General features: G+C 43.4%; 1 protein-coding gene across 3 annotated transcripts in view; it reads left to right on the top strand.

Annotated features, from left to right (window-relative positions):
* Positions 1–22,439, top strand: part of LOC133509803 (adhesion G protein-coupled receptor A1) — a 244,421-nt gene that overhangs the window by 40,971 nt on the left and 181,011 nt on the right. For 2 of the 3 annotated variants that reach the window (XM_061837178.1, XM_061837179.1), the window contains exons 3-6: positions 7,680–7,751; positions 18,971–19,042; positions 19,956–20,027; positions 21,841–22,004. In XM_061837178.1, coding sequence (XP_061693162.1) covers positions 7,680–7,751; positions 18,971–19,042; positions 19,956–20,027; positions 21,841–22,004 — 380 coding nt within the window. Of the gene's footprint in view, positions 1–5,089; positions 5,219–7,679; positions 7,752–18,970; positions 19,043–19,955; positions 20,028–21,840; positions 22,005–22,439 lie in introns of those variants that run through there. The other variant, XM_061837180.1, reaches the window with a different exon arrangement.

A 22,439-nucleotide genomic window follows, 5' to 3' on the forward strand; every position in this document is an offset into this window, starting at 1 on the left:
CGATGAGCTTTACATGATTGAAAGAATATAATACATAAAAACATAAAGGTACCACGAAATCAGCTATTAGTCCAACAATATCACTGAAAAGTTGAAGTACTCTAAAACCCATGAGAAAAAAAGATTTTTTAACCTGGATTTAAAAACATTCACACTTCGTGCTGACGTCACTTCTATGGGCAACGTATTCCTTTTTTTTTTTTTTTTTGCAGCAGCAGCATAATAGCTAAATACTGACTCACCATCTTTGCTTTGGACTCTGTACACTTTATTAGACCTGAGTCAGTTGATCTCAGAGCCCTACTGGGTTTGTATTCCATCAGCACTTCTTTCATGTATTCAGGACCTAAACCATTAGTGATTTATACATCAGGAGCAGAATTTTAAAATCTATTCGAAGACTGACTGGAGCCCAGTGTAAAGTCTTTAGAATTGGAGTTATATGCTCTGACTGCTTTGCTCTGGTCACATGGTGAGCTGCAGCATTCTGAATGAGCTGCAGCTGTTTAATGCTCTTTTTGGGGAGCCCAATCAGAGACCATTACTAGAGTCAAGTTTACTTGAGATAAAAGCATAGATAAGCTTCTCCTGATCTTCTTCACAGATGCAAGCCTTCACTCTAGCTATGTTCTTAAGATGGTAAAATGCAGTTTCAGTAATTGATTTGATATGATTGTTGAAGGTCAGGTCAATCTATCAGACCACCAAGGTTTCGGACTTGGCGTTTGCTTTTTAAAGATCATGAGTCCAGGTATTTATGAACGGTAGTCCTTTTTATATTTATTGCCAAAAACAATTATGTCAGTTCTGTTGATGAAATTCTGGCTCATCCAGTTATTTATCTGCTTTAGACAGTGGCACAATACCTCAAATGATGTATAGTCATCAGGAGACACCTCAAAATATAACTGTCATCTGCATAGCTATGATAGTCAAAACTAAAGTTCAGGAAAATTTGATCCAAGGGTAGTATATACAGACTGAACAGGAGGGGTCCAAGGTCTGACCCTTGAGAGACCCCATATGTCATTAATATTTGTTGAGATTGAGCACTTCCAATGGTTAGAAAGTAGCTCATTCCTCCAGGTTGGACCTGAACAATTAAGGACCGTTCCATTTAGTCCTAAACACATTTGTAACCTCTTTAGCAGTATATTGTAATCTATGGTATAAAAAAACTCCAACAAGACCCAAATTGACACATTTCTTAAGTCAATATTCCTGTAGGGAAAGATGTGAAGATGTGCCACTCAAGGAAAGTTGCCAAACTATGCACATTTCACCATAGTTAGTCGGGTTCCGCGGCAGTGGTCGGTGTGCGTCAGCCTTAACCACCATAATCCTAATCTTAACTCATTCAAAAATACCTGAACCCGATCACTCGTCCCAAACCTAACCTTAATGAACTTTTTTTTTTCATTATGTTTGGGATTGACATCTTGTTTCTTCTGCGTAGCTACCCATACTGTGATGCAGGAGCCGATCATGTTGAAGCAGGTTGGGTCTTGCTGAAAAATGGCAGGGGATTTCCAAGAATGTCTGTGAAATGGGACCTTCCCTTTCTGGGTGTTTCCCCTTTAGTTGTTTTTTTTCCTTTCATTTGTTGCATCTTTTGTGAAAGCATTTCTGCTTTGTTAATGTTTCCTGAAATGTAAAGGTTTCTGATTTTTGTTCATTTGTTTTCTGAAATGTAATAGTGTTTAAATTCTTATAAAGTTTTTTTTCCTGAACTGTAAATGTGTTATGCCTTTTGTTGTTTCCTAAAATGTCAAAGTGTTTTGGCTTTTATTTAATTTTTGAAACATAAAAGTTTTTCCACAATTTTTTGTTGATTTGCACTTCCAGGCCACGGTAGATCAGGGACAGTGTTTTTTTTTTTTTTTTTTTGTTAAAAAAACATAATTAAAATGATACTAATTTGGTCATATTTCAATTTTATTGTCAACACACATATTCTTCTTTTTCTTTCAGCTTGTCCCGTTCGGGGTCACCATAGCGTGTCATCTTTTTCCATCTAAACCTATCTCGTGCATCCTCCTCTCTAACACCCACTGTCCTCATGTCCTCCCAAACAACATCCATCAACCTTTTCTTTAATCTTCCTCTCGCTCTTTTGCCTAGCAGCTCCATCCTCAGCACCCTTTCACCAATATACTCACTCTCTCGCCTCTGAACATGTCCAAACCATCGAAGTCTGCTCTCTCGAAGCTTGTCTCCAAAACATCCAACTTTGGCTGTCCCTCTAATGAGCTCATTTCTATTCCTATCCAACCTGTTCACTCCAAGCGAGAACCTCACCATCTTCATTTCGGCTATCTCCAGTTCTGCTTCCTGTTGTTTCTTCAGTGTCACCGTCTCTAATCTGTATATCATGGCCGGCCTCACCACTGTTTTATAGACTTTGCACTTCATCCTAGCGGAGACTCTTCTGTCACATAGAACACCACACACCTTCCACCAACTGTTCCATCCCGCTTGGACCCGTTTCTACACTTCCTTACCACACGCACCATTGCTCTGGATTTTTGACCCTAAATATTTGAAGTCCTCCACCCTCGCTATCTCTTCTCCCAGTAGCCTCACTCTTCCCCCTCCACCTTTCTCATTCACGCACATATATTCTGTTTTACTTTGGCTAACCTTCATTCCTCTCCTTTCTAGTGCGTACCTCCATATTTTTTTAACTCTTCCTCCGCCTGTCCCCTGCTTTCACTGTATATCACAATATCATCTACGAACATCATGGTACAAGGGGAATCCAGTCTAACCTCATCTGTCAGCCTATCCATTACGACCGCAAACTTGAAGGGGCTCAGTGCGGAACCCTGATGCAGTCCCACCTCCACATGAAATTCTTCTGACACACTAATGGCACATCTCACCACTGTTCTGCTTCCCTCATACATGTTCTGTACTATTCTAACATATTTCTCCGCCACACCAGACTTATGCATGCAGTACCACAGTTCCTCTCTTGGTACTCTGTCATAGGCTTTCTCTAGATCCACAAACACACAATGCAGCTCCTTCTGACCTTCTCTGTACTTTTCCACGAGCATCCTCAAGGCAAATAATGCATCTGTGGTACTCTTTCTAGGGATGAAACCATACTGTTGCTCGCAGATACGTACTTCTGTCCTGAGTGTAGCCTCCACTACTCTTTCCCATAACTTCATTGTGTGGCTCATCAACTTTATTCCTCTATAGTTCCCACAGCTCTGAACATCCCCTTTGTTCTTAAAAATGGGAACTAGAACACTTTTCCTCCATTCTTCAGGCATCTTTTCGCCCGCTAGTATTCTGTTGAATAAGTTGGTCAAAAACTACACAGCCATCTCTCCAAATTGCCTCCATACCTCTACCGGTATGTCATCAGGACCAACTGCCTTTCCATTTTTCATCCCTTGTAGTGCCTTTCTGACTTCCCCCTTAGTAATCATTGCCACTTCCTGGTCCTTCACACTTGCATCTTCAACTCTTCCTTCTCTCTCATTTTCTTCATTCATCAACCTCTATTTACTCTGGTCGAGGTAAAACTTCAATGATTAGGCCTGAAGAAAAGTTTAACAATTTATTTGAAAGTACAGAGTCAAACAATAAGGTTGGAGATGCCCAGTGTTGGGCTCTCCCCCACGTAGCTCAGGTCATGTTGAAGAGCCTACTACTACTACTACTACTACCACTACTACTATTGCTACTATGACTAATAATAATATGCAGCAAGGTAGATGAGTGTTCACCATATCCACTTCACATTTCTGGGGTGTTTGTATCTGTGCATACAAAAGCTCCACCCTTTGAGTCACCCTCATGTTAGTGTGATACAAATAAGTGCATTCGATCATCTCATTTCATCAAGTGTATGGCCAATCAAATACATTATACAGTGTTACTTTCCATTTAGATGAGTGCCCAAGTGCCTGCAGTAGTCTTCAGTTTTGTTCACCTACTTTATGTGAAACTTCTGTTTTGCAACTATGTAGTACTTTTCATAATTTTGTCAATACTTGAAAATATTCACTGATCTTATATATGACTAAATCCAGTTTGCTCAACTTTCTAGAATTCGAATTTCCATGGTGTGTAGCCTGGTCAATGTACTATATGGTAATCGCACTTTAGATTATTGTACTGTGGTTGTGTCGTAGTCATATTGAGCCAGAAAGAAACCTGTTACATGAGCTAAAACCTGATACATGAACTGTCCCACAATTCATGTTCTGAAGCCTTTAGAAGATGAATTTGAAGACGGAGCTCTCCTATGTCTGGGTTTGAAGTCAACAAGGTAGTTAAAGCTCCACGGTGGCAAGACCCTGGGGGTGGATGAGATTTCCCCAGAGTTCCAAATGGCTCTGAATGTTGTGGCGCTGTCCTGGTTGACATTCCTCTGCAATATCATATTGACATTGGGGACAGTGCCTCTAGATTGGCAGATGAGTCAGTCAGTGGTCCCCCTTTTTAAGGAGGGTGTTTTCCAACTACAGTATAATCACACTCCCCAGCCTCCCTAGTAAGGTCGATTCAGGGGTGCTGGAAGTCAAATCTCAGATTCAGGATTAATCAATCAAATGGGTATTACAGAGAACATAAAGTACTTGTGGTTGATGTGAACAATTATTTGCTTTCCTAAAATACCTCAGTCAAGCCCTTTGTCGACTGGTGCCTCTCTTATAACCCAGTGATGGATCATACTTGATGCATGGCTGTGAGAAACAACTACCTACATTTTGTCCTGAGTATTAAAGGAATGCTCCACTCATTCACTGAAAAATGAAAAGCCTTAATCCGATCGGTCATGTACTGTTATCATGTACATCATTTAATGGTGTTTTGAGAAGATTTTTATTGGCAATTATGAATTTTCATGTGCGCCACCATTTTGGCAAGTCACATGACCTACTTGCACTGATGTGACGTATTCTATGCGTAAACAAAGACATCATGGCTGATTTGTAGTGCCATCATATGCATTACCACAACCATCGGACATGCCCTACTGTATCGTGAAAGTTTGCCATAATTCGGATAGAAATAATCAGAGGAAGGCTCAGAGGCATATTCTGCCCAGGAAGGAAAAGAAGGATTTAAGGAACCAGTGGCTAATGAAGTGTGGTGGCCCTGAGTCGTACAACAAACAGGCCAGGCTATGCAATGAGCATTTTGTGCTTTGTTACGTGTGAATTTAGACGAATGTCACCTTTGCTCAAACCAGCAAAATGTGAGTAGGCAGTTGTATTGTATTTAATCACACACACAACCTTACAATACAAACACGATAAAATAATGAACACAAAATAGAAGTTCAAAGACAGAGTCGTCGTGCCAAAATGGCGAATACTCACCAATGTTGAACGAATGTTCTCAAACAGGCTAATATTCTTTCCAGCGAGTATTCCAAGTTAGTGAATGTTCCAGAAATGTCCAAATGTTCAAGAACGAAAGGCAGCAGGCGTCCGTGTAGTTTGTTCTAACCAGTGTACTTTGTCCCAAAGCAGTGGTGTGGTGTGAATAAGCCCCATTGATGATCTTTCTCGTCCTTATATAGGCACTCCTTAAAACATTCCAGAATTCCGCATCACAAAGATGTGCCTCATAACAATTGAAAAGTATTGATCAATTTGCTGAGCAGGACAAAGGTCAAGCCAAAGATCAGGTCATTATCACTTGGACCCCGGCCACCCTGTTGGTATCACTTGGACCCCGGCCACCCTGTTGGCTGGAACCGCCACAGGTTCATATCTGTATGGACGTATTGCTCCATCTTCCCGATCAACTGATACTGCTATTTCTTCATTAGATGAGGATAAATACGAAAAATCAACGCTGTGACTATGTAGGAATTGATCTGTAACCAAGCCTTTATTTACGCACATGTTACGTCACTTTCTGTTTATTAAATCATGTGATCTCGTAAAAATAGTCAAAATGGAGTTAGCATGTTCTCTCCGTACGTGCGTGGATTTGGCACTCCGGTTTCCTCCCACATTGCAAAAATATGCAACAATTAATTGGATACCCTAAATTACCCCTATGTATAATTGTGAGTGCGGCTGTTTGTCTCTATGTGGCCTGCAATTGGCTGGCACCCAATTCAGGGTGTACCCTGCCTTCTGCCTGTTGACAGCTGGGATAAGTTCCAGCACGTCCATGACCCTCGTGAGGATAAGCGCGTAAGAAAATGGATGGATGGTTACATATTTCTTGGGAATACTTATGCCATATTAACATTTATATTTGCATTGTTGGGCAAAGGGTAGCATAATTGCAAGGTCACGGCAAACGGAAACTGTCCCACCATATTTTTGAAGAAATTGGGTGGGATGGTTGTATTGTTGTCTTTGTTGTGATTTCATCCAAATTTGACATCACAGCTTGTTGGTGTTAGCAAGACAGACACATTCATCTGGCTAGAATCCAAAATGTTCCCACATCGTTGCATTTATGTGGAGCTTTGGAAGTAATTCCATTAATGTTTCTCAACTTAAATGCAGCTTGCAGGTCGCCATCAGAAAACTTGGGTCTCGTTTATGAGGGCGCCCACATTTTTAAAGCACCCACTTACCCATACAGACACTTACAGGCACACACATACACTCAGACATTCATATGGCCAATGTGGTCCACTCCAATCTCTTCTCTATCTCTTATTGGTTTAGAGACCACAATGGTGAAACCCATCCTGGATCTGCTCTCAATTTCTGGAAATGTTTTTTTTTTTTATTATTCCTCAAATTACTGGGGACTTGTATGCACCCTGCACCATTCAGAAATTAAGGCGCATATGTGACCAAATTAGACACATTCAGCGGTCTAGTCCGAAGACGCAGATTTATTATACTTAATGTCTCTCTGCAAATGTTTGTGCATCCCAGATGTGGGATGCACATCAAACAAGATCCCTGGATATTTCACTTTTTGATTTTCAACAATATCCTGTTAAAAATGATATACTGTTTATGACAAAATTTTGTTTTGTTTTAAAAAATTTTACTGACTCCAATATATCTTGTGTGTGTTTTACTGATAAAACAACAGTTGTCATTGTTCACTTCTATGTACTTTTATTCCCATGAAACCAGACCAAAGGTAAATAGTCAAACAAAACGAGGAACGCATTTCAGGAAATTTCCTTTGGCCAGCTAAGAAAACCAGAGGCGAGAATTTGGTGATTCTGGAGTTTTTTTAAATTATATATATATATTGTTTTTGGGTGGTGGAGGTCGACAGAAAGTCCTTGATAAAAACTGCTTGGTGTGTTATTCCCACTCAGCTGGATGTGGTCAGGATGTTGAGCAAATGGGAAATGGTGAGGACTGTCTGGCAAGCATGTAGTTTTTAAAGATTGAAAGCCAGAATAAAATTTAAACCAGCTATTACAGTTTACTGGAGAGTATGTGTTGTGTTTAATTCATTCTATGTATAGACTACTTAAAGATATAGCCTACTAAGAAATGTTTATCTTTATACAAGTAGCTGTTTCTTGTCTTTGTTTCTGAACCCAAAGCAAGTCCTTTAATGAGTTGAAAGCTGCTGGAAGAATCTTAATCATTTACCTATGAGAAAAATCAATCTGAAAATTTGTACCAAGTCACATTTGCATGGAAGGCATGTGCTCACAGTCACTGCATCACCTTCTTAACTCTTTTCTCTGACTTTTTTTTTTTGTTTGTCCTCTCTAGGGGTCTGAGGAATAATCTGATAAGCACAGTGGAGCCTTGGGCCTTCCGTGGTCTGCTGACTTTAAGGAGACTGTAAGTATTATGAAGGCTTCTAACAGTCTTCTTTAGAGGACAGTGTTGAAGAACTCATCTGTCTTTATAAGATTACAAGAATACATTATAGTGTATTAACTACTCTGTCAAAATTAAAAGAAATAATTACACTCCCCTTCAAAAGTATTGAAATAGTGAGGTCAATCCCTTTATTTTCGGTGGAGACCGAAAATCCATCGATCCATTTTCTGAGCAGCTAATCCTCACAAGAATCGCGGGAATGCTGGAGCCAATCCCAGCTGTCATCAGGCAGGAGCAGGGTACATCCTGAACTGGTTGCCAGCCAATCGCAGTACACTTGTAGATAGACAAGTCACACATCACAATCACACCTAAGGGCAATTTAGAGTGTCTAATTAATGTTGCATGTTTTTTGGGGGATTTGGGAGGAAATCGGAGTGCCCAGAGAAAACCCACGCAGGCACGGGAAGAACATGCAAACTGTACACATGCGAGGCCGAGATATGAACCCCAGTCCATAGAACTGCATGAACTGTGAGGCCAATGTTCTGCAGTTGTGTGAGAGTGAAAATATTTAATACAATTTATTTCATAAGATAAGTTTAATTTAGCTGTTGTTCCATTGTGCTCTTTACTCGACCAAGACGATTAAATGATTTTGAGGTGAGCAAAAGTATTGTCACTGATAGACATGAAGAAAGATTAAAGTGCATAAAAATTTTGTATTTTGTTGCAAATCCCTAGCAACTGCATGAACCCTATTACTCCGAAAATGTTCTTTGGGTTGAACTGAGGAGATTAACTTGACCAGTCAAACATTGCACTTGTTGCACCCGAGTTTTTTTTTTTTTTTCGTTATTTCCTTTCTGGTTTCATTTGTTCTTTGAATTGTCACAACATTGCTGTGGATTTTCCAGTTCTCCAGTGGAGATTAATGAGTCTGTGCCAGAAGCCACGTGAGCACAGCCCATGACATTACCTCCGTTGTACTGTACTTTACGTTAGGGTTAGGGTTAAAGACCCTGAAAAAATTATCGATTCCCCCAAACTTTAGCCTTCTATCACGAGCCATCGAGACGGAGGAGAACGCAAATTCAGAACTCTGGAGACGCAGAGGAAGTTTGGGAAAAGTGTTTATTCGTTCCAAAGTCGGGGATCAGGCAGACAGTCAAGTGCAGCAGCGGTAGACAGGACATCGGGCGTAGAGAGCAGGTCCCTGGGCACGCAGGGGTCGGTACACGGGAGATCAATCAGAGATAGCAGGAGTGTCAAAGTCGTCAGGCTTACGGGGTCGGTCGGAGAACATGCGGAGGTCGGTACACAAGGGTTTACGATCAGAGATACGGGAGTGCAGGAACAGAGCACGAGTTGGGACGATCTGGCGAAGACCAGTCGTCCCCTGGGTCCTATAAATACAGGGGTTAATCAGCCAGGATGAGGCGCAGGTGTGTGCCTCCTAATGTCCAGGGCTGGACCGGCAGGACCATGACACCTTCCCATTATTTTGGTTTAGGTTCATTTATTGTCTCATCACTGTGTAACACTTTGTTCCTACTTTTGGATAGTTCCAGCATGGTGTTTGTCTTCTTCCTGCTAATTCAAGGTTTCCATTACTGCTGTATGATTTTAGGGAAAAAAACAACATTCTGATTTTCTTTAACCTTGCAATAAACTGTATATTGCAATAATTAAAAAGCATATATTTGTTTTTTTTCTCCTCTTTAGAAAAACTGTGCTATAGCACAAAAGTGTAAATATGGAGTTATTTGTTTGTAGTCTACCTGTATTTAAATGGACTGCTATATTAGTAGTAGTCAGTCAGACATGAAGTTAAAACCATTTATTTTCATCCTCCGTTATATTGTAGTGTCATTAGTACGGTGAATACCCAAGACTATTCAAAATCAGAATAAGAATCATCTAAAATGGCCAATTGTGTAACAACACACAAGAAATTTTTCTGGGCAGTCCGTGCCGCCCTGGTACAACATTCATCTTGAGTACGGAGAAGAACAAACAAACAAGAATGAACAACAAGAGACATTCGATTAATAGAGGACGAGTTCTTATAATCATCAAAGTTGAGCAAAGATGCAGAGTCTTTGCTTATAGTGTGTCCACTTACCCATTCGTGGTTCACTGTCATAGACCAGTGCAATGACAATGGACCTTTCCGACTGGCGAGCTTAAGCTCCGCCCCCTTAGCGACATTTGCCATGTCCAACAAGCTTTATTGCTCACATCCAAAATGGCAACTGAAAAGAACAAGTTCGAAGTCGATTCTCTCTCACATATTCCAGATAATATTGCGGTATCTTTTTTTGCCAAATCTGTCAGACTTCCCCAAGAGTGTTCTATAGAAAGGTCTCAAATATTTCACGCAAGGATATGTACACGGAATTAAGATTTTGGACGGAGCAGGACGCAATGTCAGAGTTACAGCAAAATGTTGGCGATCAATGCAAAAAAGTTTGACGCCTCACAAACTTCATGTTGAAATCCTACAGGATAAAATAGTGGAATCGTACGGCACATGTAAAGCAGGGTGAGTACTTTTGACTTGGAAATATTGAGTTAGGTGCAATTTTTAATTTAAACAGTGGTGATTAACTCAGTTAGTACCGTAGTCACCAGATGAAAAAGTTTCACTTGGCTTGTAATCAAACCCAGTGCTCTGTCTTAAAAGTCTAATGTGATACAAATAGGAAAATAGATATTTCTCTTGCATGACGCATCGCGCATTTTACATATGCCTAACCCGGCTCTTCGGCATAAAACATTACACACTTCATTCAGCAGGTCAGTGATACACTAACAATGTGAAAGTTGTTGTCCTGCAATGTATAAAGCACTGATAAAAATGAAATCAAACTCAGAGAAGACACTTCTTCCTCACTTACCTTCGAACATACAGCCTTGTGTTTGTTGATATTGTCCACATTGTACGTGCGGTCTTCTGCAAGTCTTAATCCAACGTAGACACTTCGTCAACTGTGTTTTAGGATTTGGAAAATGAATCAACCGGGCCCCTTGTCACCTTGCAGGATATCTTTCATCAGAATTGCATGTTCCCCAAGCGCATCTGAGGACCATTTTCTTCATAACATTAACTTTTCCAAGCGCATGCTACTGACGACCAGTAGTGCTTGTGGGACAACATAGCGGCAGGGTCGCGTCAAGCCAGTGGTTAAGACAATGTGGCTATCTGATTGGCTATTATTGTACGAGTGATTGACAGGTCAGAAAGGTCTATTGTGCAAAGGGTGCAGTTTAAAACGACGAACCGTGCAATAGTCAACAGTATGTATTACTAATACTAATACTGATTGAACCAGTAGGAGTGTGTCCCACAATGCTGCAAGGCAGAAAATACTAAGTTTGCTGATCAAGAGTTTAATAACTTAATTGCAAGTGGGATAAAACTGTTTGAATGCCTGCTAGTTTTGATTTACAATGATCAGATGGAAGGAGCTGGAAGAGCTGGTGGCCTGGATGTGAAGGGTCCAAAAGAAAGATCGAGTGAATACCTATAGAAAATCCACACAGGCAGAGGGAGAACATGCAAACATGCAGTTCTGTGGAGGAAGGTTAGAATCCCAGCCCCGCCTGTGTGGAGTTTGGCTGTTCTCCCTGTGCGTGTGTGGGTTTTCTCCGGACACTCCGGTTTCCTCCCACATCCCAAAAACATGAATTAATTGGAGATTCAAAATTATCCCCGATCCTTGATTTTGAGCCCCTCCTCCTACCCGATGCCAGCTGGGAAACGCTGCAGCAATCCTATGACCCTTGTGAGGATGAGCAGCTCAAATAATGGATGGATGGATCTGTAAGCGGAAGAAGCTTACATTGTCACACACACATTTGTCATGATCCTGCCGCTCCAGCCCGGGCTGTGCGGGTGCCCTTGCGCTCGCGCTAATTGGGAGGCACACAGCTGCGCCTCATGCGGGCTGATTATCCCGTGTATATAAAGGACCCCGATGACGACTGGTGCTCCGGCAGATCGTTGAGCTTCATGCCCCGTTCGAGTACTCCCGTATCCCTGATCGTCAACCCGTGTGTACCGACCTCTGCCTGTTCTCCGACCGACCCCGTAAACCTGACTCCTTTGACACTTCTGCCTTCCTTGATTGTTCTCCCGTGTACCGACTCCTGCCTGGCCGCTCACCTGCTCTCTTCGTCCGACGTCCCAACTACCGCTGCTGCACCTGACTCCCTGCCCGATCCCTGACCATTTAATAATAAACATTTTTCCCTGAACTACCTTGTATCTTACATGTAATCCTGCATTTGGGTCCTACCTCTGTTCCGATGGGTCGTGTCAACATTACCCTGAAAAAACCATGTCACTTGCATTTGGGTCCAACCCTATGTCCCATGTTCGTGACAGCCAATGAACTTCTATGAACTGCACTGAGGTCGGGTGTGTTCATCTGGGAGCGGAGTTCTGGGGGCACTGCTGTAATGGTACGCCACCGAGATCGCCTGTACTCGGACACAAATATGGCACGATGCATTGCAGCTTACTATAAAGCCACAACTACATTGTGTAGTTGTGCCAAAACACTGCAAGGTGGCTGCGGCTGGTGGTCCTCTTACTTCAGGCAGTTGACAGTGGTCCAGAGTCCTTAGCCAATCAGGACGCAGAACACAATGCAGGGTTTCCCTTAGCCAATCAGGGTACAGAACACAATGTGCATTCATACTCTGTAAAAAAAATAATCCTGCTATACTGTAAAAATTAAATTAAAATTTACCCCCCGACACACACACACACGCACACACACACAAATCTGTGTAATAGCGAGGCCGCGTAAAGTGAACCATGTTGTTATGAGGAAACACTATATTTCATTTTTAATGTTCTATTTGTCGGTTTTTGTCAAGTTTTAACCTGCCATTGTATATTTTTCTTTTCATTGTGACCACACAATGTGTGGTACAGTCTTGGGCAAAGGTGCAAAAAATATAAGCAGATTTAATTTGCCACACCATAATTTTTTAATTACTGCCATTCATAATTGGGAAAACACTGAAGTTATTATTTTTTAGTATATACTCAGCTATATATACTGTGAACTATCGGAATGTGCCCGTACACAAAAAAGAAAATTAAATATTATTGTTATAATATTAAAATATCATTTGATTGTTTTGAGCTCCCTTGTTCAAGTATTTTCATGAACCTTTGCTCTACATTTAGCCTTTAAAGTGAGTGACAACATTGCATTTAGTTTTGTGGAGTCTCGGGTGGCCAAGGACACAGGCTGTGAGTTAGCTATGCTGAGTTTGGTGTGTGTTTGTGTGCGCGCATGTGCGTTTCCAAACTTAAGGAGAACCAAAATGTTAATTTAAGTGTTCCCTAACTGGTGATTATGTGAATACTCTGCTTATTTTCCCACAGCTGCTCCAACAAAGCTCCTCTTTAATTACAGAGCATGAGGGCACAGATCCGTTCACGTGCAAACCCCTCTGTATTTTCACTTTTGAGTGTCTGTATACTGGCAATAGTTATGATTTATGCAATGAGGAAAAGGTTAAACAAGGTTTGTAAGTAAATGAGTTGCTAATATACAAGGCTCTTTACATGGCTAAAAACATTCAAATACACAATAACAAACATTTGAAAAAGTACAATTAAAACAGCGGCACAGTGGAGCTGTCATGTTCCTGGCATCCTCCCAGGCTGGGTGTGGTCAGCCAATTAGTCGACACACACCTGCACCCAGTTTCGGCTGATTACACCCAGTACTTATAGGACACGGGGGATAACTAGTCCTCCGCCAGATCGTTGATTCCCATGCCTCGTTCCCGCACTCCCGTATACCTGACCTACCGTGTACCGACCCTCGCCTGTTCCCTGACCATCCTAGTAAGCCTGCCACTTCTGATACTGCTGCTTTTCCTGAGTGACTCGCTGATCATTGACCACGGACCGAATAAAGGCTATCTGTACTCTACCTGCTTGCCTCTGGAGTAGTGCATTTGGGTCCGCCCTCGAGCCCCGGTCGTGACAGAACGATCTGGCCAAAACATGGACCCAGCCGACTCTGAGGCCATCCGCCGTTTGCTTCAAGTCCAGGGCAAGACGCCTGGTCGAGCAGGAGGCTGCTCTCCAGGTTACGAATCAACGTCTCCATGAGATCTGTGCTGGCTGAAGCCGTGGCTAGCATCCCAAGCTAGCACGGCTGCTACGCCGATGATGGTCAATCCGCCTGTCGCTTCGAGTCCACCCGTTTCGCCTGTTACAGAGCCCTCCCGTGCCGGAATAACTCCGCCCAACCGGAACGTTTCTCAGGCGACTCAGGCAACGTCAAGCCCTTCCTTTCGCAGTGCGACCTCCATTTCGAATTGCGCTTTCCCCACGGACCGCTCCCGGATCACCTTCGTCATTTCCCACATGACTGGGAGGGCGGAGGCATGGGCCACTGCAGAGTGGAGTCGCAACTCGGAGATCTGCCATTCATGGACGACGTTTGTCTGCGCGCTCACCCAAGTATTCCAGTACGTGGCTCCGGAACGCAAGGCGACGGTCTCTCTCATGACAATTTGCCACGGCCGTCGCCACATGTCAGACTACGCTGTCAAATTCCAGATCAGGGCCGCTGAGAGCCGGTGGAACGAGGAGGCTCTCCATGACGCCTCCTACCAGGGACTTTCCCCACAGATCCGTGGTCACCTCATTGCTGTGGATCTTCCGCCTTCGCTGGTTGCCCTCATCGCACTGGCCCTCAAGGTGGATCAGCGCTTGGCCGTGCAGGGGCATATTGACGGCATGACGGAGGAGGAGACGGGGAGGCTCAGCCCGGTCGCTTCCCGGCTGCCCACGCTGCTTTCTAGGTCGGAACCCATGCAAGTGGAGGAGCTCGGCAGATCAGCGGAGGAGCGCTTGCGCCGGCGACGAGATGGGCGTTGTTTCTACTGCGGTCATCTTGGACACCTAATTGCCCGCTGCCTGGTTCGGCTGAAGCGCTCCGACCTTAAGATCTCTACGCCGGTGAGTGTGCGGTATACTGTCACTGAGTCAGGGCGATTGCTTTTGGACCTCACCGTAGGAACGGACTCTCACTCGTGCTTAGTGACCGCGTTCATTGACTCCGGTTCAGACGCTAACGTTTTTAACTCTAGCAGCAGTGATATAATCCTGGGGAGCCCGTGGCTCAAGAGACACAACTCCCACATTGACTGGGTCACAGGTCGGATAATGGCATGGGAGGAGGACTGTCACAAACAGTGTCTCGCTGCTGAGGACGGAGGGATTCAAGTTGCTGAACTGAGTACCACCTCCGAATTAGCCACAGTGCCCTCTTGTTACCATGATTTAAAGGAGCTTTTTTCTGAGTCCAAGGCAAAATCTCTCTGCCGCCGCATTGGCCTTATGACTGTGCTATCGGACTCCTCCCTGGTACCTCACCTCCCAGAGAGAAACTGTTTTCTTTGACAGGACCGGAGCACCAGAAAATGAGGGAGTATGTCGAGAACTCCCTGGCAACTGGACTCATTCGCCCGTCGTCCTCACCAGCCGGTGCAGGTTTTTTTTTTTTCATTAAAAAGAAGGATTCCACTTTGCGACCCTGCATCGACTACCGAGGATTGAATGACATCACGGTCAAGAACAGGTACCCCTTGCCCTTAATCGCTACGGCTTTTGAACTCCTCCAAGGAGCCCGGATCTTCATCAAACTGGACTTGCGCAGCGCGTATCATCTGGTGCAGATCCGGGAGGGCGACAAATGGAAGACAGCTTTCAACACTCCTACGGGGCATTACGAGTATCTCGTGATGTCCTTCGGCCTGACCCATGCCTCGGCCGTCTTCCAAAACTTCATTAATGACGTGCTTCGGGAGTTCCTGAATAAAACTGTATTTGTATACCTTGATGACATTCTTGTCTTTTCAGCAGACCTGACCTCTCACATCCAACAGGTCAGAGAGGTGCTCTAGCGTCTGTTGGAGCACCGGCTGTTCGTAAATATGGACAAGTGTGAGTTCCACCGAGCATCCGTGTCCTTCCTGGGTTTTGTCCTGGGAGAGGGGGAGATACGTATGGACCGAATAAAGGACCTAATAAAATTAAGCGGTGCTGCGGTGACCTGCCCCCACCAGCAGGAAGGACTTACAGAGGTTCTTAGGATTCGCTAACTTCTACAGGAAGTTCATAACGAACTTCAGCTCCGTGGCCACTCCTTTGCATGCGCTCACCTCACCACCTTCGGGTGGTCCACGACCTGCCGGGAGTTTCACCGCTGCGCCCATCCTCATTGTTCCGGACCCAGATCACCAGTTTATGGTGGAGGTTGACGCATCTAATTTGGGAATCGGAGCCATCTTGTCTGAGAGGAGTCCCAAGGATGGAAGGATCCACCCGTGCGCGTTCCTGTCTAGGAAGCTGACCCCGGCAGAGAGGAACTACGACGTAGGAGATCGAGAACTGCTGGTGGTCAAGACTGCATTGGAGGAGTGCCGTTCGTGGTCTTCACTGACCACAAGAACCTAGAGTACCTGAAGACCGCGAAGCGGTTGAATGCCCGCCAGGCCAGGTGGGCCCTGTTCTTCACCCACTTCAAATTTACTCTGTCTTTCCGCCTAGGCTCCAAGAACGGCAAGCCGGACGCACTCTCACGGATCCACGAAGTGGAGCGCACGGAATCAGAGGCCGCTCCTATCCTGCCAGAGGCGTCCTTCGTGTCTGGCTTCAGCTGGGCGGTCGAGACGCGGGTGAAGGAGGCCCTGGGAGAGACGCCGCCACCCCCGGATTGTCCGTTGGACTGGCTTTTAGTCGTACCATCTCTGCGGGGAGACGTCCTCATGTGGGCCCATACCAACAAAACGGTCTGCCACCCGGGAATGGCAAAAACGCGTTCAGTGGTCCAACAGAGATTCTGGTGGCCCAAACTAAGCAAAGACGTGAAGGAATTTGTCTATGCCTGCCTGGTGTGTGCGGTTAATAAGACATCCCGTTTGCGACCAGTGGGTGAGTTGCGGCTTCTGTCCATCCCTTTCCACCCGTGGTCACACATCGCGTTGGACTTCGTCACCGGCCTGCCGCCCTCTCAGGGTAATACAGTTGTGCTGTCTGTGGTGGACCGATTCTCCAAGATGGTTCACATCGTGCCACTTCCGAAGATCCCGTCAGCCAAGCAGACAGCCCAGCTGGTGTTGGACGAGGTCGTCCGCTACCACGGGTTCACCCGGGACGTCGTCTCGGACAGAGGTCCACAATTCAGCGCCTGCTTCTGGAAGGAATTCTGCACCCTCATCAGTGCTTCAGCCAGTCTAACTTCGGGCCATCATCCGGAGTCTAACGGCCAAACAGAGAGGGTAAATCAGGAATTAGAGACCGGACTTCGATGCTTAGAATCTAGAGACCAGAGCACGTGGAGCCAGCATCTCAAATGGGTTGAGTACGCCCACAACTCCCTACCCTCCGCCTCAACAGGGATGGCTCCACTTCACGTTGTGCACGGCTATCCTCCCTATCTGTTTCCCACATTGGCTGCAGACTCCGCGGTACCATCGGCCCTGAAGTATCAGAAGTGGGTCTGATCCGTGATGATACTGAAACAGATATCAATAAGCATTATTTTGATTGGTTGGTTAAGTTCAAATCTGTACCAATTCATCAGAATTTTGTTGGTCTTGTCCTGTCAACAAAAAAAAAAAGGTGCATAAGTGTAGGAAGTGCAGTTTGACAAAGCTGCTTCACACGACGTAATCAAAAATAAAAAATGAAATTTTAAGATCATTGTTTTATACCACAACAACAAAATCGAGGCACTTTTAGTTTCGTTATCAGCACTGTTGTGTCGTCTCCCCTCTGCTCCTCTCACGCTACACGAACGACTGCACCTCGCGGCATCCGACAGTCAAACTACTAATGTTCGCAGATGACACCACGGTCATCGGTCTCATCAAAGACGGCCACGAGTCTGCGTATCGACAGAAAGTGGCAAGACTGGAGCTTTGGTGTGGTCAACACAACCTGGCATTGAACATTCTAAAGACTGTAGAGATGATTATAGACTTCAGGAGGCATCCTTCGCCACACCTGCCCCTGACGCTGTCCAACTGCCTTGTGTCAATCGTCGAGACCTTTAAGTTCTTGGGAATTATAGTCTCAGAGGACCTGAAGTCGGGGACGAACATCAAATCCATTCTCAAAAAAAGCCCAGCAAAGGATGTACTTCTTGCGGTTTCTGAGGAAGTAAAGCCTATCACAAGAGCTGCTGAGACAGTTCTACACAGTAGTCATCCAATCAGTACTGTGCACGTCCATCAGAGTCTGGTTTGGGGCCGCCATAGAAAAGGACAAACTCAGACTGCAATGGACAATCAAAACCGCTAAACGGATTGTCAGCACCACGCTACCCACTATCAAGGACTTACACCCAATTTGAACGAGCTCCAGAGCAGGCAGGATCCTTTTGGACCCTCCACATCCTGGCCACCAGCTCTTCCAGCTCCTTCCGTCGGGAAAGCGCTACAGATCAATGAAAGTCAAAAGTAGCGGGCATTCGAACAGTTTTTTTCCCTCTGGAAATTAAGTAATTAAATTCTTGATCAGCAAACCTACTATTTTTCTGCCTTGTGCCATGTTAGGACACTCACCTCACTCACATCCTGCTGGTCCAATCAGTATTAGTAATATATATATATATATATATATATATATATATATATATATATATATACACACACACAAATAAACAGAAATGTCTTTTGTTCTTTGTTCCTGTTGCTATGTTGTTCTTTGTTCTGAATGTTGTACCAGGGCAGCACCGACTGCCGAAGAAAAATTCCTCGTGTGTTTTTACACACTTGGCCATTGAAGCTGATTCTGATTCTGATTATATTCCAATATTGTGATTATAGCGAGAACTCACATTTGGAGTCACTTTCTGTCAAAGCAGCATCAGGATCTTTTGTAAATGGAAAGAGAACTTTCAAACGTGTCTCATCGAATGGCAAATTAGGAGAAACGGGACTTTATGAACAATTTATTTGTCCACATGAATTTTTCAAAAATAAGATGAAGTACATTGATGAAAGGGAAGAGTTCCAAATGCAAAATAGCAGCCAATAATACCCAAAGTACCTTTAAATCTTCTATAGTGCTTTGCAATAAAGCTACCTCATTGTTATAGTATAAAGTACATTGAACTATACAAGGTCAGTTAATCTCTCTAGACACAATATTTTAACATTGTGTTTTACCATGACCATTTTTGTCATTACAGAGACCTGTCCAACAACAGGATTGGTTGCCTCCACCCTGAAATGTTTCTGGATCTTGGCAATCTTTTAAAATTGTAAGTTATGTGTTTCTTTTGATAATATAATAGTAGCGGTCTCATCACTATTATTTATTTAAGTACTATTAAGTACTCTTCTTGAACTATTACTACTCCTCAAGTGGTAAGGTAGCAGTAATCCGAGAATTCAGTCAAGTTCAAGAAACAGCCCTGTTAAGCTATTTTGGCATTTAACACTGGGAAAACAGGGTAACGTATCCCTGATATGGGCTGTTCAGTCCCTGTATTACCAGTATCACAGTTTGGTCCGCATTGCTAACAGTAAATGGGTTTTATTTCCAGTGAGTGTTGCACTCTGTTCTTGGTTACTGAGTCTATTCATAAACTTAATGCTTAAAATTTTTAGGTGATATTGGTTTGCCGTGTGTGTGATTTACAAATGATGTGGCTCTGTTGGCTTCATCAACCTGTGATCTTTCACCCTTACTTGAATGCTTTGCAGCTGAGTGTGGAGCATTTGGGATGAGAATCAGCTAAAAATAAGCGACCAAGAGAATAAGTCCACTGATGCCTGTGGGCAAAATGCGTTTCATCTGCAGGGTGTTTGGGCTCTCTCTCCCTTAGAGAAGCTCAGTCACCTGGGAAGAGTAGACCCACTGTTCCTTCTCAAAAAAGAAGCCAGTCGAGGAGGAGGCGCTCGAAGCATGCCCCACAATGAGAAAGCTCTGAGGAAGACACAATGATCTAGGCTGGCTAGAGAACACCTTAGGTTGTCACTCTGTCAATCCACCCTGAAAAACTCAATGAAGTGACTTGGGAGGAGGGCAGGAGTGAGGGCTTATCTGCTTAGCCTGCCTCTCTTGCAACCCGACTCCATATAAATTGAAAAAGATGGAGGAATTGGTATTGCAACTCACATTACTATTCTGTCTGCAGTAAGTGATTGATGAGTGTGTTTTTCTGTTTGCAGAAATTTATCTGGGAATATCTTCTCCACTTTGACAGTGGGACTCTTCACACACCTTGTGGCGCTCAGAGTATTGTAAGGAAACACATCATATTCGCATTTGTTGACACGAACTCTGATATTCTTGTAGGAGGAATCAGAAAAAATCACTTAAGAACAGATATTCACATAATTTTATTAAGGATAGGCACAATCATAGATGAATAAATCAAATGATTGTGTTCAGTGCTGCGAAAGAGTATTCACCCCCTTCCTGATTTCAGTTTTTTTCCCATAGCTATCACACACAAAGGTTTAAAATCATCAAACCAATTTTAATATCACTCACAAACAACCCAAGGAAATACTAAATGCAGCTTTCAAATGACAATTCAACTTATTAAGACACACAAAAATCCAAATCTTTCTGACCCTCTGTGAAAAGGTAATTGCTCCCCTCCCCTTGTCAAATCACAAAGTTACTGTGACTAACCACAAAACCAGGAAAGGTGAGCACAATTTCATTAAGCACACCCAAACCTGATTGTCACCATATGTTGAAGTAAGAAATCACTAAAATAGAATCTGTCAGAGAACGTGAAGTAGGGTACAAGATCTCAAGAACCAATGCATCATTACAAGATTCAAAGAAATTCTAGAGGTAATGAGAATAAAGTCAGTCTGGAAAAGGTTACAAAGCGATTTCAAGGCTTTGGGGATCCAGCAAACCACTGTTGTTATCAACAAATGGAGAAAACTGGGAACAATGGCAAACCTTCCCAGGAGTGGACAACCAACTAAAATTACTCCAAGAGTCTGACGACGACTCATCGAGGAGGTCACAAAACAACCTGGAGCAACATCCAAAGACCTTCAGACCTTGCTGGCCTCAGTTAAGGTCAGTGTTCATGACTCTGACACTGGTGAAAAATGGTATCCATAGGAGAGTTCCCAGGCAAAACCACTGCTCTCAGCAAAGAATACAAAGATTTGTCTCACATTTGACAAATATCTTTATCATCCTCAAGATTTTTGGTGAAACATTCTGTGGACTGACAAGTCAGAAAATGAACATTTTGGAAGGTGTGCGACCTATTACATCTGGCGTCAAAATGGCACAGCATTTGACAAAAAGCTCATTATTCCAACAGTGAAGCATGGTGGTGGCAGTGTGATGGTCTGGGGCTGCTTTGCTACCTCAGGACCAAAATAACTTGCTATGACTGATGGAACAATGAATTTTGCTGTGTACCAGAAAATCCTGAAGGAGAACATCCAGCCATCAGTTTGTACCCTCCAACTCAGGCGCTCTTGGACCATGCAGCAGGACAACGATGTGAAACGCACCAGCAAGTCCACCTCTGAGTGGCTCAATGGGCAGTTCATGCTAGAAAACCATCCAATGTGGTGTAGTTGAAACATTTCTGCAAAGAGTGGGACAAAATTCCTCCAGAGTGATGTGAAAGACTCAACACCAATCATGCTTGATTTCAGTTATTGCTGCCTGGGGTGGCACACCCCATTAGGTTCAGGATCACATGACATTTTCACAGAGGGTCAGAAAGGTTTGTATTTTTTTGTACATTAATAAGTTGAATTGTCATTTGAAAACTGCATATTGTTTTTCCTTGGGTTGTCTCAGAGTGATATTAAAATGGGTTTGATAATTTGAAACCTTTGTAAGTAATAGAAATGCAAAAAAAAAAGGGGCAAATATTTTTTCACAGCACTATAATTCATTGTTGTCAAATGTTGAAGAAAGTCAGACAAAACGGCGTGCACTACTGATTTGCCAAGAGGCTTTTTTGATGCTGCCATTTAAAGTGTTTATAATTTATTGCTCTGGACTCTACTTTTTGGAAAAATTTCAGACAAACACACTGTAACTATATGTTGCATTTCTGACCAGACACTTCAGTACAGAAACATTATTCTGTGACTGTCAGCTGAAGTGGCTTCTTCAGTGGGCTCAGAGCAATTCAGTGAGGATTGGCAATGAGACGGTGTGCATATATCCCACTCACCTCCATGGACTAGAGTTCCGCAATCTGCGTGGACAGCAGCTTACATGTGGTAAGTGTTACATATACAAAAATGGAGCAGACACATTTATTTTGTTGTTGTTTCACAATGAGGGAAGAATTCTGTTAACAGAAAAAAAAACAATAACTCAGCACAACTATTGTGTCTCTTCTCATTCACTGTACTGTATATATATATATATATATATATATATATATATATATACCTTTATATGAATGAAGGCTTCAGATGCAAAAGCAGATGTATCCATTTTTGTTGTTTCTGTAAATTCTTTGATTTATACTGTATATTATATACTATAAATTATAGAATCTTCAGAAACAACAAAAATGAATATGTCTGCGTTTGCATCTGAACTCTTCATACTGTTGACTTTTCACAGTTTTTAGGTGAAAAAACTGCACTTTATACTAAAAGAAAGTAAGCCTCTTTCGGCTTGTCCCTTTCAAAGTCACCACAGCGTGC

The sequence above is a fragment of the Syngnathoides biaculeatus genome, chromosome 12, assembly GCF_019802595.1.
Source record: "Syngnathoides biaculeatus isolate LvHL_M chromosome 12, ASM1980259v1, whole genome shotgun sequence".
Classification (NCBI taxonomy): domain Eukaryota; kingdom Metazoa; phylum Chordata; class Actinopteri; order Syngnathiformes; family Syngnathidae; genus Syngnathoides; species Syngnathoides biaculeatus.